The following is a 16,407-nucleotide window of genomic DNA, read 5'->3' on the forward strand; positions in this document are numbered from 1 at the left end:
TTCAACACTACCATTGAGAAATGGTTATGTGGACAGTATAAGCATCAAGCACGTAAGAGATAAGTTATCCTGCAAGCAAAATGGAAGAGCCTCACTCGGTACAAGATATACTGAATTCTTTATACAAGTAATAATCTCTGTTTACCAACACGAACCTGTTAAACTCACTCCCTGTTTTGTTATGTCTCTTCTTCTAAGTATTTAGTTTCATAAATATTCAAGAGGAACGTCATTATCTTAGTCTAATTTGGTAGAGAGTTACTGGGAAGGATATTTTGAATATTCTTTCCGAAGAATGGACATTGATAATTCCAAAGCTCCGCCGATTTATGTAGATGCATAACAATATTATCTATAGTTATTCCAAATTGCTTTTTCATATCATATACAGTTCAATAATGATTATCTTAGTCTATATTATTTAAATTTATTTATAATTTTATTTAATGTATTGTAAGCTATTGTATATAAGTGTATAAGCCAGTACCTATATTGAAATCTACATAAATAAAATACTCAATCAATCTTCAACAATGTCCGAAATCTTATCATTAGTTCATCAGGTAGTTGAAGTGCTTCTTCTGCATTAGAATCAAGGATTTATTTTTCCACAATATCATCTTCATTTTAAGAGAGAAGAATACACTTGATACAATAAAAACATTATAGAAATTCATATTGTTTAAATTGAAATATTTCAGAGGCTGAGCCACTTTCTTCTAACCAGATTTGAATAAATACAAACTGGAGTGTTCGTAGATATACAATGTATAAAAAACATTACAGATAATATACAATAAAAAACATTACAGAAACTCACATTGTTCAAATGGAAATATTTCAGAGGCTGAACCTCCTCCTGCAACCAGATTTGAATACATACAAACTGGAGTGTTCGTAGATATACGATGTATAATTTTTTGGTTGAAATTTATTTTTAAGATGTATATCAACGGAATGGGAGTGCTTACCTGAGCACCTGTCAAAGCCTTAGCCTGCAGCATCTCAGCAACCATGGCAGCTTCCTGCTCAGCATGAGGAATGTCACTCCATCCCCACTGCTCTGTCACAGTGGATGGCAGTCGAGGATTCCCCACCACCAGGGCAGTCATATTGCTCTGTTCTTGAGAGCCCTTTCCGCCACCAGAGCTCCTAGATTTGTGGTTAGCTTTGAGAGAAGTCAACGATGGCACAACAAGCAGACTGAACCGTTCACTGAGGTACTCGGATGGTGTATCGTTGGTGGACATCGGCTTAAGAACGGGGAATGGCACAAGGTATAAATCCCCTTCCAAAACTAACAGCAGTTCCCTTCTGCCGGTAGGTTTATCACCGTCACTGGATGCGGTGGGTAAACAGTCTTCGAACGGCGCTATCAGCAATTGGTAGAGTGCGGAGAGACACGAGGGACCCTGCCATGATTGGTGGTTGGGTTTCCGCGATCTGACACTTCCATGCCGACTCGCAGATCCACTGGCGACACTTCCACTCACACTGCCCAAACTGAACAAACTGCTCAGACTGTAGTTGCTCGAGTTGAACAGGTGATTGCGGTTCACCATCCTCAGAAAGCTACTTCGGTCTCCATCCTGGTTCAGTCTATCGCCCAGTTCTTCCAAGTGCTGGGTCCACACTTCAGTGCTATCGACGTCTGTCGATTGATTATTGGCCGTTTCGGAAGTTCTGAAAAACGTAACAGTGAAGAAAATTATAGATAGAACAATATACGTAAACAATTGACGTAAATAGAATTATTTATTTATTCAGTAGTCAATTATTACACTTATGTGAGAAGGCACAACAGGCGTATGCCCAAAACTGTCCCTTCTCAAATTTATAATATAATTGAAGGTACTAGCATAGAGAAACGATAGCATAAGTAGATATCCCATGGTATAGGGCGTTTATGTCGCAACTTTTACTGTTATCCCAATCCGATAGTTCACGTAGTTCTTTCCTATGCAGCTGTGTGACGCTGGTGGTCTCTCAAATTGTGCCGTTCATACACTATCACCCCAACAAAACAGTAAAAATTGACAATAATCGACAGTAACCGGCTTGAGATAACAGTAAAAGTTGCGACATAAATTCCCCATACCATGGGATATCTACTCACGCTATTGTTTCTCTATGGTACTAGTAATACTTTATGAATAGACTTTCAAGTATAACTTACCTACAAACAAAGTAAACAAAGTAAAATGTTGTAAACAAAATAAACAAAGTAAAAAATCCACCAAGTTACAAAATAATTAATAAATTGACAAAGTTGAAATCAGTTAACGTCAGTTCGTGACTTTCCAACATTGATAATAATATTATAAGACTCTCTGTGTTGTGAAAGTGATTGATTTCTAATAGAACTACTTAAAATTGACCCAAAAAATGCATTTATCAATCTATTAATGTAATAAACAACACTGATGTGAAAACATTGGAAGATAAGATACTAAGGCAATCCTTGGGTCATTTTTCTTCCAAATTTAGGTGATGACACACATATAAAACTATAATTATTTTTAATTATACATTGAAACTAGCAGTTTTAATTATTTGTGTTCTTAATCTATTACCGGTATTTAAATTAATTTCAAAAAAAGATTAGTATAATGGTATTTTATAAATAATCATTTTTTAAATATTTTTTCTCCTTCTTAATGAAATTATATACGTTGATTCTTGTTTATTCTTCAAAATTCAGTTCAATTCTATAGCTAAGAATAGGTCGATTGAATAAAAGCTAGCAATTACTAATACTAGGATTCGAGTCTTATCATCTGAAGAGCGTAGCATTTTTCCAAGAAGTTTAGCTATTGGCTGTAAAACTAGCACTTGATTATTCAACTGAATTTTAGCAATAGCTGAAGCTAATGGACTAAAATAATGGATATCGGATTGATCTTCTATCAACTGCATGAATTGTGTACCAGCCTGCACTTGGTATTCTATCAATTAAAGTTCACAGAACTAGTCTCATCTTTTCCACCCAATTTCTCACATGAATTATTGAAGTATCACATCCTTTATTAATTTATATTACTGTTGATGGAGTTCTAGTTTCATGAAGGATTTTGTAAGTCAAGGATCAGATTTGGACCTGTGCAATGGATTCATGTATAATAGCTCATGGTATTTTATGAAATAATATTCACAGAACTAGTCTCATCTTTTCCACCCAATAAATTCTCACATGAATCATTGAGGTATCATATCCTTCATTACTATTGATGGTGTTCTAGTTTCATGAAGGATTTTGTAAGTCAAGGATCAGATTTGGACCTGTGCAATGGATTCATGTAATGATTAAGTGTAAGTCTAGTTACACATACATCAATTTTTGGACGTACGATTTTGCCGTTCTCATAAATTCTATTAGATTGAACGCAACTTGACAAACATAGCCTATGATAAGATCATGTGTTTGCCAAGTTCCTTTCAATCTGGTAGAATTTATAAGGACGGCAAAACATTGTACGTTCAAAAATCGATGAGTGTTTAACTGGCTGCCCAAACTTCAACACGTTATCACATAAAGAAGTGATTCTATCCTTGTAGAGTACAGTACCTCAATATTATGAGTAGGTATTGGAATAATGTCCAATCTAAGAATAATAGAAGTGAAATTACTCACTGAGAAAGCACGGTCAAACTGTCCCTTACACTCTGCACGTAATGCTCAAGAAGAGAGCCCGTTGTTGTCAACATCTCTTCACCACCTTCTCTCTCTGTCTCACTAACCGCTGCTTCATGGAATCTGACAATACCTGAAAAATTAAAAGCATAATTTAATCAACTATCTTCTTTTATAAATGAAAGTTAAATAATTCTTAATAAGGAAAGTGACCTACTCCGCTATGAAAAGCCATTCACTAGATTGGATTTCACATTTTTGATTGATTTTATTATCAAATATAGTGAGGTCCACGTTATAATGTGTTTGATTAGCAATTGTATTTATATTCTTGTCTATCATTCAACAAAGCGGATAGCGCTATCTCTTTCTCGCTTTGCCAGATCGGCTTTTAGCAATGTAGGAATATAATTAACAAAATATTTAATCTCGATTATGAAAATTCATTATAATCATTGAAAAATAATTGCTTGATAAAATATAATTGATTATTTTAAACGAGAATGAACAGTCAATATCACATCAATGAACTGGTATCAGCTACCGTCTATAGAAGGCATTGACAAGACACAGGTTCGACAACGTTGTTCTCCTATCTTTCTCTACTGCCATTATAACGTGGACCTCACTATAGTCAGCTGGCTCACTTCGAATAAATTACATTTTAAATCAAGGATAAACCAAATATTATCAGCGGGATATCAAAATAGTATAGTTTGGTTCTCTTATAAATCAAATTTATTGCCAAAACAAAAGAAATTAACAAATTCATTATAGAGATTCAAATTCAACAAATATTATAAGAGAGCTTTTCAAATTTCAAAGTTTCTCATGAAATGTATGATATAGATACCTAGAAGAAACAAAATGAATTATGTAAGTAACTCCAAGGGTTTTTCAAATTTCAAAATGTTGTAATTAAATTTACAAAAGTGTAATAAAAAATAAACAGCATGAGTTATGCAACGACTAGCTTTCTACATTTCTAAAACTCTTTGAGATACAACATGTGGACCGTGGATTAATTGATGAACTGTAGCAATACATACAGTACAGTATTATATTTTCACATTAAAACTCAGAATATGTATATATGCAAATTAATATTATATTAATACATTATTATAATAGTGTCCAGCAAAAGTGAGCCCTGTACCACCACAGTGTTTTACGGAACAGAATTTTTGCGGGACACAATAGAATCTATATAAAGGTGATACTGAATAACACTGGATACAATAGTAAATTGATCTATTATTGTGTAATATTCAGTACACTATAGTAATTTATAAAGTGGTGAATTCAGACTATAGTAGTGTACATACGATAGTGTACATTTCATAATAGAGTAATGAGACTTTCAAAAAAAAAGTATACATTTCATATGTAGAGATCCAAGTCTCTAAATAAAATGCGTATATTTCATAACAGAGCTCCAAAACACTCAAGAATAGAGTAGGCCTGTATTTAATATTGGGAGCTACAATACTCCCAAAAATTAGTATTTATTTCATGATAGAGATCCAAGACTCTAAATAAAAAGTGAACATTTATAATGTAGCTCGAATACTCTTTAAAAAAATGGTATATATTTCTTCATAGTAGAGATCCAAGATTCACAAAAAATAAAAAAAAAACTACGAATTTGAAATATATTTGGTACCTTTTCCAGGAACAATGAACCACGAATATAGAAAGCCAGCCGCCAGACTGTAGTAGAGAACTGAGGCTCGTTGACGATTGACGATATCAACCAGTTGATCAACGGATGTCGGAGTCTGATCGTACCGCAGTTGATTGCAATGGGCCGATTGTTCGACGTAGCCTTGTCGCTCCAATAGCAAATCAACGAATGCTCTAGTTCTGCCTCTTTCGGCAACAACCAGAGCCTCATCTCTCCTACCAAGGCCAACCAGAACGTGCTGAAATAAACAGCAAACTCTAATTTATTATCAAACGAAAATTTAATTTTAAATGAGTTAATGCTGTAACCACCCCGAAAACTTATGCTGCAAATAATGAAAAGCTAGAACATGTTAGTATTGTAGTATGAATATGTTTTGTTATATGAATATGTAGTATGAATTAAATATGTTTTGTTATATGAATATGTAGTATGAATTGAATATGTTAATATTGTAGCATATAAACGTATAAGCAGGAGCAATATTGACAAGCTGATATTGAAATATCAGCTTGAAAATATTGAACAGCTAGAAAGAACTTCGATGAGCACTATTATCCAAAAATTATTTGCCAGCCCGGGAATTGAATCCGGTACCTCCTAATTGCCAGTCAGGTGAGCTCACCCTTATTAAAAAACTAAACCTAATTCAATGTGGCGTAGCGAGTTGACTCATACTCTAAAGTAGGCTATTGATTCGGAGAACAAAATTCCATTTGTTTGTATTTTTTCTTTAGAGCTACTTTTAATATAAACAAAAATATAAATCTCAGTACCCTTTTAAATTATTTTGTCACAACAAGTTTCGGACACTAAAAATTATTTGAAAATGGCATTAGTGTCCGAAACATGTTGTGACAAAATAATTTAAAAGGGTACTGAGATTTATATTTTTTGTTTATGTTTCCATTTGTTTATTTGTTACACTAACCGGGATCAACTATTTGGAATCAGTTGACAATCCCTACCTAGAATGGTTCTGATCCTAGCTGGAAACTGGTACAAAGGGGCACTGGAGCCTTTCTATTTATCAACAGGCGGCCTAAAATTTAACAAAAGTTTTATCATTGTTCCTGTTTTTAATATTTAAATATTTTATTGTAAGAAAATGTTTTATGTTAATAAACTTTCATTTGTTCCCTATTGATCAGATTAACATATTTCCAAGGATTAAACATAACTCAATCATCAAAGCTAGAACGGGAAATGCAAGTCACGTTACATCTACATGGCTTCATAAGGGACAGTTGGAAAAACCAAGAGACATTCCTTACATCCATTGGATGATTTTCGAGTGAATAAAATCATATTGAAAAGAGACTTCTACAAACACAATGAGGCCGACTAATGACTATTAGTAGATTTTACTAGGAATTTAAAATTAATAATTATTATTAAACGAACATCCAAATTGAATGCTGAAATTCACCCCGAAGACTTCTGCAACTGCAAATATTGACAACAGGGTAAACAGCTAGATGGAAATTCGATGAGCGCTACTATTGAAAAATTATTTGTCAGCCCGGGAATCGAACCCAGAACCTCCTATATAATTTATTCACAGCCAATAATAGAACTTGTTTAACATAGGCAAACAATCAAATAGTTTATGTTCAATGAACAGTATTTTGTACATTCAATGAGTGAGTTCATGACATAAGGCAATGGACGATTTTAATAGTCTAAAACATCTTGTAAATTCATTTAGTAGCCACTGAACTATAAATAATTGTATACTTATTTTGATTGGAAACTTGAAGAAATAGTTACCTGCAACGCTTGATAAGAGGCTGTCTGCAAATCAAAGAGAGACAATTTGTAATCACTGGAGCCTCTGGTTTCACGGCGAATAGATTCTAACAGATGTGCCGCTTGCTCGAGCTGTGATTGAGCAGGATCCAATTGGCCATTACCCCACAGAGCCAATCCCAGTCGATGTCTTATTCTGGCCTCTTCCTCTCGCCTGCCCAATGACTGAGCAATATGCAGACCCTGTTGTAGATAAGCTACAGCTTGGTTTGTGTTCCCGAGCGCATGATGTATTCTACCTGTTAACCACACAACATAAAACGAAATGATTAATGCACAATATTGTATTTAAATGGTAAATTAGAACGTTGCTATCGTTTTGCCATGTGCATGAAATAGTTATTGATGAATAGGTAGTTCAATATTATATATGAAATCTACAATTGTTGGATTGAGAATTGTACTCTTGGTAGAATAATTTGAGTATTTACTACAAGGTCACCCTATTATAGAATTTTCTCAAGTCAGCCGGCCAGATAGGCTATAGACGAGTTGACTAGGGCGTTGCATCCTTCAGTCTGCTAGTGCTACCTGGTCGAGGGTTCGAATCCCACCGTATCTCATCGAATAGACATGGACGTTTGATCATCTCATAAATCACCCTCGCACTTCCCATTACCCACACTCAAGCAAAAAGCTCATGTGGGCATCATCCGCAATAAAAAAATTGAAATTATAGAATTCGTAGAATTTATTGCTCCGTCATACAATTTTATAGATACAGTAACAAAGAAAATTTTACATTAGGAGTTCAAATGTCTTATCTCACCTGTTGAGATGAAAAACTTTATGTTATGGCTATTCTTCTGTCATTACACCTATTAAAACTTTTATCATAACTTCATTAACCACACACAAGATAAGCTTAGAGCTAATTATTGTAAGATCACATTCGAAGTACTTGTAATTTCGTTTTTCACTTTCAAATTTAGTACTTGTGTCATTATTTGAACTTTATTAAGATCTTAATAGATCTTGATAAATATAGATCAAGGATTTGAACTTTATTAAGATCTTATTTAAATCACTGATAGCCTAATTTGTAATTTCGTTTTTGCTTTTCAACTTTTTAGTCCTGTAAGATCACATTTAAAGTACTGGTCATTTGTACTCTTCTGTACTTATAATCTCATTATTTTGTTTGTTCTATAAGTACAATAATAAATTGAAAATTGTATATATGGCTCTTTCCCTGCTCTATAGTCAATGCGGGATTTTCTTTTTATTGATCACTCATATCAATAGATTAAAAAAAGATTAATTCGAATTTAGAAGATTTTTGGTTGTAAAACTAAAGTTTGAAAAATGACACTCACCTAAACTACTGTAAGCCATGGTTTTGGCAAGCTTGTCGTTAGTTTGTGCAGCAACGGACAGATGCTGTTCCTGGTATCTGACAGCATCCTCAAGGTTGCCCAAAGACTCGTGAACAGAGCCGAGATTACCACACGCCCGGCCTTGCAACGAAGCCAGACCCAGTTCTTCGGCGATATCTAGGTCAGCCTGGTGGTAGCTCAAGGAAGTGGCGTATTCACCCATCTGTTGGTAGACCTGACCCAGACCACACGCCGCGTCTGCTTCCCCAAGCTTATCCTTCAGGTCCCTGAACAAAAGATAATTAAATGATAAACATTCACACAAATTGAAATTGTCAACCACTTTTATTATTACAGTATATAAACAGAACCTGTTTTCGTGGCTTCACCAGCCACATCTTCAAATGTTTTGCTCAATTTTACCCTAGCTCCAAAGTGTAGACCTGATAAAAACTATGTATTTAGGCAGTTTACTGTAAAAAATCAATTTTAAACTGTCACTTTTTCTTTTCAGCTTCAAGTTAGTTTTAGTTTTGACGTTTTCATGTGTGTTTTGGAAATAAATGATTGATTGATTGGCATACAGTATTATTCAATAGCACTTGTTATATATAATATGAATTTTATTCATCTATCTTTCATCCACATTCTTGTTTAAAATACACACAAAGTTGTGTAATTAAATCAGGTTTTCAGTATTACTGTAGAAAGACTTGCCTTTAATATAAATATTTGCATTTATTCATACACACAAGTTGATAGGAACATGTGCATGAAATCATTCAAATACCATAGGCAAATAAATAAACAATTTAGATTTACTACGCTTATGCTCATTCACTTTTCCATTATAATATAGAAGTATGGGGAGCAGGGAGAAGCTTATGACAATCATTTTAAAAAACTTTTTATAATACAAAAGCATATTATTAGAGCTGCGCTTGGAAGATCCAGACTCTATCCCAGCAGATTAATATTCGAAGAGATAGATCTACCAACGTTACGTCAAACTTATTTGACAAATTCAATTATTTTTATTAATAAAAATACACATCAATTTACCCGTCGCACAATCCCTTATAATATACGGCCAACTGTAGTAAATGCTTTCAATATTTATTTTACTTCATTAACATCTAGTAAACACCAATTTGAATATCAGAGTAATAAACTGATAAATAAAATTCCAGAAGACTTTATTAAGGATAAAATAATAAAAACCAAATTGGGATTGATAAAATCGTGGGTAAAACAAAACGATTATTTTAAAATTGAGAATTGAGTTGGCTGAATCACCAATTTTTGGCAATATTAATTGTGTAAAAATTATTAACAATTTTCATATTATTTTTTTGTGCATCTATATTTTGTTTATCAAGTACTTGATTATTGATAAAATTCGACATCCATCAACAGAATTTATTGTATCATTTGTACTGATGTTATTAGATTGAAAAACGTATTTCTCATTTTTAGAACTCGTGGCTGGAGCTCAAGGCTTCTTTTTCCAGTCACGCCAAAAACTATTGTTAATTTAATGATTATTTTATTTTTAAGAATATTTCTTGTATTTGGCAATAAATTCATTATTCATTAATTCAAGACATTTAAGATGAACCAATGATTAAGAGTTGTAAAGAAATAAATAGTTTCTGAAGTGGAAAATGCTATTTATTTCGTAGAGGAATCAAAGGGATTATAATACCCAGCAGACGTACTGATTACTGATAACCGGCTAATCGGATGCTCCACTGTACCACAAATACACATTTTTGGGAACATTCATTTTTATTTATATAGTCAAATTGATATATTGACATAAAATTGTAATTGTGAAGATAGAGTTCAATAATACCTTGCCATTGTTAACTGATGCTCCAAACACGATATGGCTTGCTCGAAGTTTCCGAGTGTGGTATGAATGTGGCCAAGCTCACCATAAGCGGACGCTTTCGCTTCATTGTTGTTGAGTTCGTGTGCAACAACCAGCCTCTTCTCGAAACAAACCAAGGCCTGTTGCAGATTGCCCAGTCTTTTGTGCGAGTGCCCGAGACCCCGGTAGGCTCGCTCAAGGTCTCTCGAGCTCTTCAACTTGAGTCCGATGGCGAGGTGTTGTTCGTGGCACTTGACTGCTTCGTCCAGGTCACCCAGTGCGTCGTAGCAATCGCCCAGGTTCCCGAATGCTCTGCCCTGCAACCAACAACATCGCATTGAGAATATTTCTCCTTTACTAATTCATTATATCTCCCTATACGATATCTTCAGTTTCATGTGTTGAGACAGATCATTCGTGTAATCAGATTAATTGACCGAACGTAGTGAGATCTATGTTTCAACTTGATTTGCTTTTGTCTGTCTGTAGGTAACACGATTATGGCCAAACGCGTTGGTAGAATTCGATGTGATTTCATGGCAGGAATATTCCTTTTTCAACTGCGCATCGATGTATAGACAAGGTTTTTTGAAATTTTGCATTTTAATGATAATATGAAAAGAAAAGGAATTCCTCCATACTCTGATATCACTATTATATTATATCATCTACTTTGAAGATAGGATCAATCAGACTATAGAATTATTCATAATCAATCAGCTGACAAGTGGATTAGGCTATTCATTGCATGCATTACACAGATGTCTGGCCGTGTCTATTTCTATAAGGTAGGGTTTCAATATTTTTTTATGAAGCGTGCCTATCAGTATCAATATTCTCACATTTGAATAACAATTTTAATAGGTGATTGAAAATAAAATAAAAAATGATTAAATGAACTGAATAATGACGAAGAAATTTATAATAGTCTTGATTGAAAAAAGATAATTTCAAAATAGTTGAGAAATATTTTTATCAGATGGAAAGATTATCACGAAACTGGATAAATAATCATATGAGATACAAATACAAACGTGAACTGAGTTTATTAACATAAGTGAGTTTTTGATCTTGGAGAGAACATATAACAGGTTTTAAGAGTAAATTATTATGATTTAACTGAATCAACTAGAACAGGTGACATCAGATAGGCTACTTGTGGATGAGAAAACTGCGTGAGGTCTACTGTTCACAGAGCTACTAGTATCATGGACTGTTGTCATGCCATTGATAATTTACTTTGAACCGTTTATGATAAGAAAAGAGGATCCTATTATTTTTTTACAATTTTGTTGTTGTTTTATCTGTTTGTATAGTTGGATACTATCATAGAGCTATCTTTTCTCTATGATGATATATGATGCTATTTTATGTTTTGTTGATGACATAACCACATTCTATTCTTAATGCTCACTTATGTCCAGCTATTAAATGTAAACAGATTAATAGCATATTTGTTTAACCTACCAAGCAAAGGTTAAACAAGGTAAATTGGTATCAATCTAATTGATTTTGCAAAGGTTAAGCAAAGGTAAATTGATTTCATTCAATTTCCGGGTTCGAATTTTTATATTTTAGTCTACTATTCGAAATAGTAGAGTAGAAAATCGACTTACTTTGTCCATGAGTGCAGTTGGAGTGGACAACTGTTCAAGGGTGGCCAACTGTTGTTCAAAATACCCGATAGCGTCTTCATAATGCGCCATATTAAGCCTGGCAATTCCCAAGTTGCCGAAAGCCTGAGCTTCAACACCGCTCTCTCTCAATTCTTTGGCTCTTTCAAGCTGTTCCTGGTAGCATTTGATTGCATTCGTGTAGTTGCCTAGAGACATGTGCACCGCTCCCAGATGCCCATGAGCTCTACATTCACCTTTCAGGTCTCCCATTTCTTGTCTCACGGTTAATTCCTGCAATAAAAACGTTAGAATATTGATTTATTAAGAGAAAAAGAATATCACAGTGTGAGAGAAATGCTGCGTATCCCAGCTGAGTATAACAACGAGTAAAACAAATCTATTTGTACTGTAGTATAAATTTGAAAAGAGACAGTTTTGGGCATCAACCTGTTGTGTCTGTTCATATAAGTATCTGAACAGCTGTTTATCAAGCTACCATGCTGTTTCTTTTTTCGTTAATATGTTACTAAAGACTTTTCAACGTTGTTTATTATATAATGTTGAAATATTGAAATGTTGAATATGTAATGAATATATAATGTTGAAATATATATTGTTCAAGATATTAAGATGTTCTAAAATGTATAAAAAATTGACATTAAAATTCGATTTTCAAACATCTGAACATCGTTTTCAATTATTATTTCTCCATAGAGTGAATAATATTACAAGTATAATGATTGATTGAATAACCATAGAAAAGATAGTATAAGAAGATACAGGCGTCTATATTGGAAAATATCACTGTATACTCAAGCCGATAGTCCACGTAGTTCTATTTTGTGAAGTATGACAGTCGTAAGGCCCATTGACGGCTTAAATTATATATTCAGGCGGTGGGACCTTCCCGCAAGGGACTCCCCACCAACAAAAGCCATACGAATTTACTTTATTTTGTGAAGCTATGTGAAGCTGGTGGCCTCTCATACTGTGCCGTACACAGTCATCACCTGGCCAAGACAGTTATAGTTGAAAGTAATCGGTTTGAGCAAACAAAAAATCGGCTTGACGCCCTATACGATGAGATTTCTTCTTATGCTATATTTTATCTGTGTTATATGTATATCTACATATCTACTTTGTATTATACATTCATCAATCTATGAATTTTTAGGCTCAACATTCAACTTTGTTTACATATTCAATGTCATTATTAATTTTGAACATGGACTTCAAATATCATTTGCAGAATAATGAACATTCAATAGGCATCGATCAACACTATCTTGTAAAATCGACCAACTATCTGCATTTTGCAGATAGTAACTTAGAAGTAAGTTGACAGGAGTGAAGAGATTTAGGGATTTAGATTTAAGAGATTTAGGGTCGCTTTCTCCAAAAAAGTTAAATTCAAATTCTAGTTCGAGGCTATTCGGTACGCTTTTCTTTATATTTAAATTGGATAATCTTTTTCAATATAATTGTTAAGATCATCATAAGAGTGAGAAAAAGTGGCAACTGAAATTTTTAAGTGGTCTAATAAGCGAGTTATTATGAGTTGTCGAAGTGCTAAATCCGTTTTCATTCCAGATCATAAACGGTTTCGACTATATTAACACAGCTTCTCTTAAAAATTCAAAAAAATGTATCTTTCTAAACTAAAAAATGTTATTCCCCATATCGTTCATAAATAAAAAGTAACATTTTTTTGTAAATTCGATAACTTGTTTATTTTGCCATAAATCGCGAAAAAACGCATATTAGAACAAAGCCAATGATATACTGAATGTATTAAAAAAAACTCCAATGAAAAATTCGAAACCGTTTATGATCTGGAAATAAAACGGAGTTAGCAACTTCAACAACCCATAATTCGCTTATTAGAACACTTAAAAATTCCAGTTGCCACTTTTTCTCACTCTTATAATGATCTTAACAATTATATTGAAAAAGATTATTCAATTTAAATAAAAAAGTGTACTGAACAGCCTTAAACCATCAACTGACTCAATTGGAACACATTTTAATAAATGTGACCGTACATTTATTAAACGGATTTGATAGTTAAACCAACTAAGGAGAAAGTGACGCAAAGTAGCATAAACAGGAGTAAGTAAGAGATTCACCTGAGTGTGATAACCGAGAGCCTTATCGAAACACCTCAATAGTCTATTGCCAAGACCAAGAGCACCATAAGCAGTGGCTTCCAGTCCCCTGTCTCGACTCTGTCTGGCAAAACTCAACTGCCTTTGATACATTTTCACAGCTTCTTCCACGTCTCCCATTTTGATCAGCACATCACCAATGTTACCCAACGCTCGAAATTTCCCAGGCAAGTGTTTCATCATGTGAGCTATAGCTTGGTAAAGGAAGAAATTGATAAATTAGATATTTTCGTCAAATTGAACGAGGATTTCTCAAGTAACTTGATACATACTGGTAGTGTAAATTTCCCAAGTGTAATTTCAATAAGGAACGTAGTTACTGTATACAACATGTTTTTTATGGAGTTAACAAAACTTCTAGGACTTATATTTATATTTATTTAAAAAACAAAATACATATTTGAGGGCCCAAGAATCTGATCCCATTGTTGCCCTCATAAAGCATATTAGAAAATCAAATTTAGAATCAACAACTAGCGCAATTAAAAATAAAACAATAAATTTCAACGTAATTAACAGTTAAAATTAACAACAAAGTTTGAGTTTAGGATTGGAAAGTAAGTTTATATGACTGTTGGAAAATGAATATCTTCTTATGGTATAAATATATTCAACAGTTTAATATAAAACTGTTGAATCTGGATAAACAACAATAATATAAAATAATATAAACCTGAATCTGGATTGACAGTTAAGAAGAGAAACACGTTTATGTTGCAAGTCTGTTAATTTTCTTCAACTATTACATTCATTTGTGAATCAATAGATAGAAATTAAATTTAAATAGATAAAATTGGGTTTTGAAACAATTATAGCCTAAATTATAACATCTAAATAACACTCCTCAGTTTCCTAACGCTAATCAATTCACACATTATTGATAAGATACTCGTCCATTGAATTGAAAAGATCAAGATTGTTCATTCAACACAGTATATCCTACAATAAACAGTTGGATATCGTAATAAGACCCGGTTTCTACAACATTTAAATCCAATGAACCATCCAACCCATAGCTTAAATAATCCATTATTAAGTATCCTAGAATCCGTGCCTAAAGGTCTCTTCACACTTGGCTATGCTGAATGAATATTGTGTCCAGTGTTAAATCCAAGCTATGTATCGGTCCCGTTCAAATCAGCGTAGCGTAGCTTTCAATGTTGGAAAATAGGACGGCTAAATCTTCTGAAGACGTATTTCAACGTAGCGTATCGTAAAGTGTAGACACCTCAAGTCATTTAACTATAGTGAGGTCCACGTTACAATGGCAGTGTTTGATTAGCAATACCTATCCTTGTCTATCATTCAACAAAGCGGATAGCGCTATCTCTTTCTCGCTTTGCTCTGTTGCCAGATCGTCTTTCAACAATGTAGAATTAATAATTAACAAAATATTTTATCTTAATTATGAAATTATTGAAAAATATAATTTATTGCTTAATAAAATATAATTGATGATTTTAAACAAGAATGAACAGTTAATATTACATCAATAAACCTGTATCAGCTACCATCTATAGAAGACATTGACAACACAGAGGATCGGCAACGTTTTTTCCTTATCATTCTCCACTGCTATTATAACGTGGACCTCAATATAGTGTAGTATCCGTAAGCTTATGAAATAGTACTATTACATATCTGCTATCTTTAATAGTACTGTAAGCTTGAACTGACGTTGTTATGCCATTTTTATGTTTTTGACAATAAATTATTTATTTATTTATCATAAATAACTAGTTGAATAGTTTACCTAGGAAGTATTTTTGGCACTCAAGAGCAGTTTCCAGGTTTCCCAAAGCGAGATGCGCAAGTCCTAAATTACAGTATGCCCGTCCCATATTCATTCTATCTTGTAAATCTTTGGCTAATGCAAGGTCTTGGTCATAGTAACGGACTGCTTCCCGAAAATTGCCCAGGCAGTAGTGCGCGTAGCCCAGGAAGTGGCAAGCTTTCGCCTCACCCTCCACATCACACAGCTCCTAAAAAAACAGAATCCTCAATCATTAAAAACGTTCTGCAACAGTTTCATTGTTAACTGCAAACAGTTCCTTTGCAACCCATTTTGTAACAGTTTTTATGCTAACTGCAAACAGTTTCTCTGCAAACAGCTTTGCAACAGTTTCTCTGTTAACTGCAAACAGTTCCTTTGTAAACAGTTTTGCAACAGTTATTATGCTAACTGCAAACAGTTTCTCTTCTAACAGCTTTGCAAAAGTTTCTTATCAAATCGTTTTGTAACATTTTTTATGCTGACTGCAAACAGCTTTGCAACAGTTTCTCTGTTAACTGCAAACATTTCCTTTGTAAACC

General features: G+C 33.7%; 1 protein-coding gene across 2 annotated transcripts in view; it reads right to left on the reverse strand.

Moving 5' to 3' along the window:
• The window catches only part of LOC111046256 (tetratricopeptide repeat protein 28), a 37,551-nt gene extending 21,470 nt beyond the window's left edge, over positions 1-16,081 (reverse strand). The window contains exons 1-9 of one of the 2 annotated variants that reach the window (XM_039442711.1): positions 15,848-16,081; positions 14,056-14,282; positions 11,930-12,220; positions 10,296-10,630; positions 8,441-8,727; positions 7,086-7,363; positions 5,295-5,553; positions 3,632-3,764; positions 972-1,683 (exon numbers count right to left, since the gene is read on the reverse strand). In XM_039442711.1, coding sequence (XP_039298645.1) covers positions 972-1,683; positions 3,632-3,764; positions 5,295-5,553; positions 7,086-7,363; positions 8,441-8,727; positions 10,296-10,630; positions 11,930-12,220; positions 14,056-14,282; positions 15,848-15,941 — 2,616 coding nt within the window. In that variant the 5' untranslated portion in view covers positions 15,942-16,081. Of the gene's footprint in view, positions 1-971; positions 1,684-3,631; positions 3,765-5,294; positions 5,554-7,085; positions 7,364-8,440; positions 8,728-10,295; positions 10,631-11,929; positions 12,221-14,055; positions 14,289-15,847 lie in introns of both variants that reach the window. The other variant, XM_039442710.1, reaches the window with a different exon arrangement.
• Positions 16,082-16,407: the final 326 nt, after the last annotated feature.

The sequence above is a fragment of the Nilaparvata lugens genome, chromosome X (assembly GCF_014356525.2).
Source record: "Nilaparvata lugens isolate BPH chromosome X, ASM1435652v1, whole genome shotgun sequence".
Classification (NCBI taxonomy): domain Eukaryota; kingdom Metazoa; phylum Arthropoda; class Insecta; order Hemiptera; family Delphacidae; genus Nilaparvata; species Nilaparvata lugens.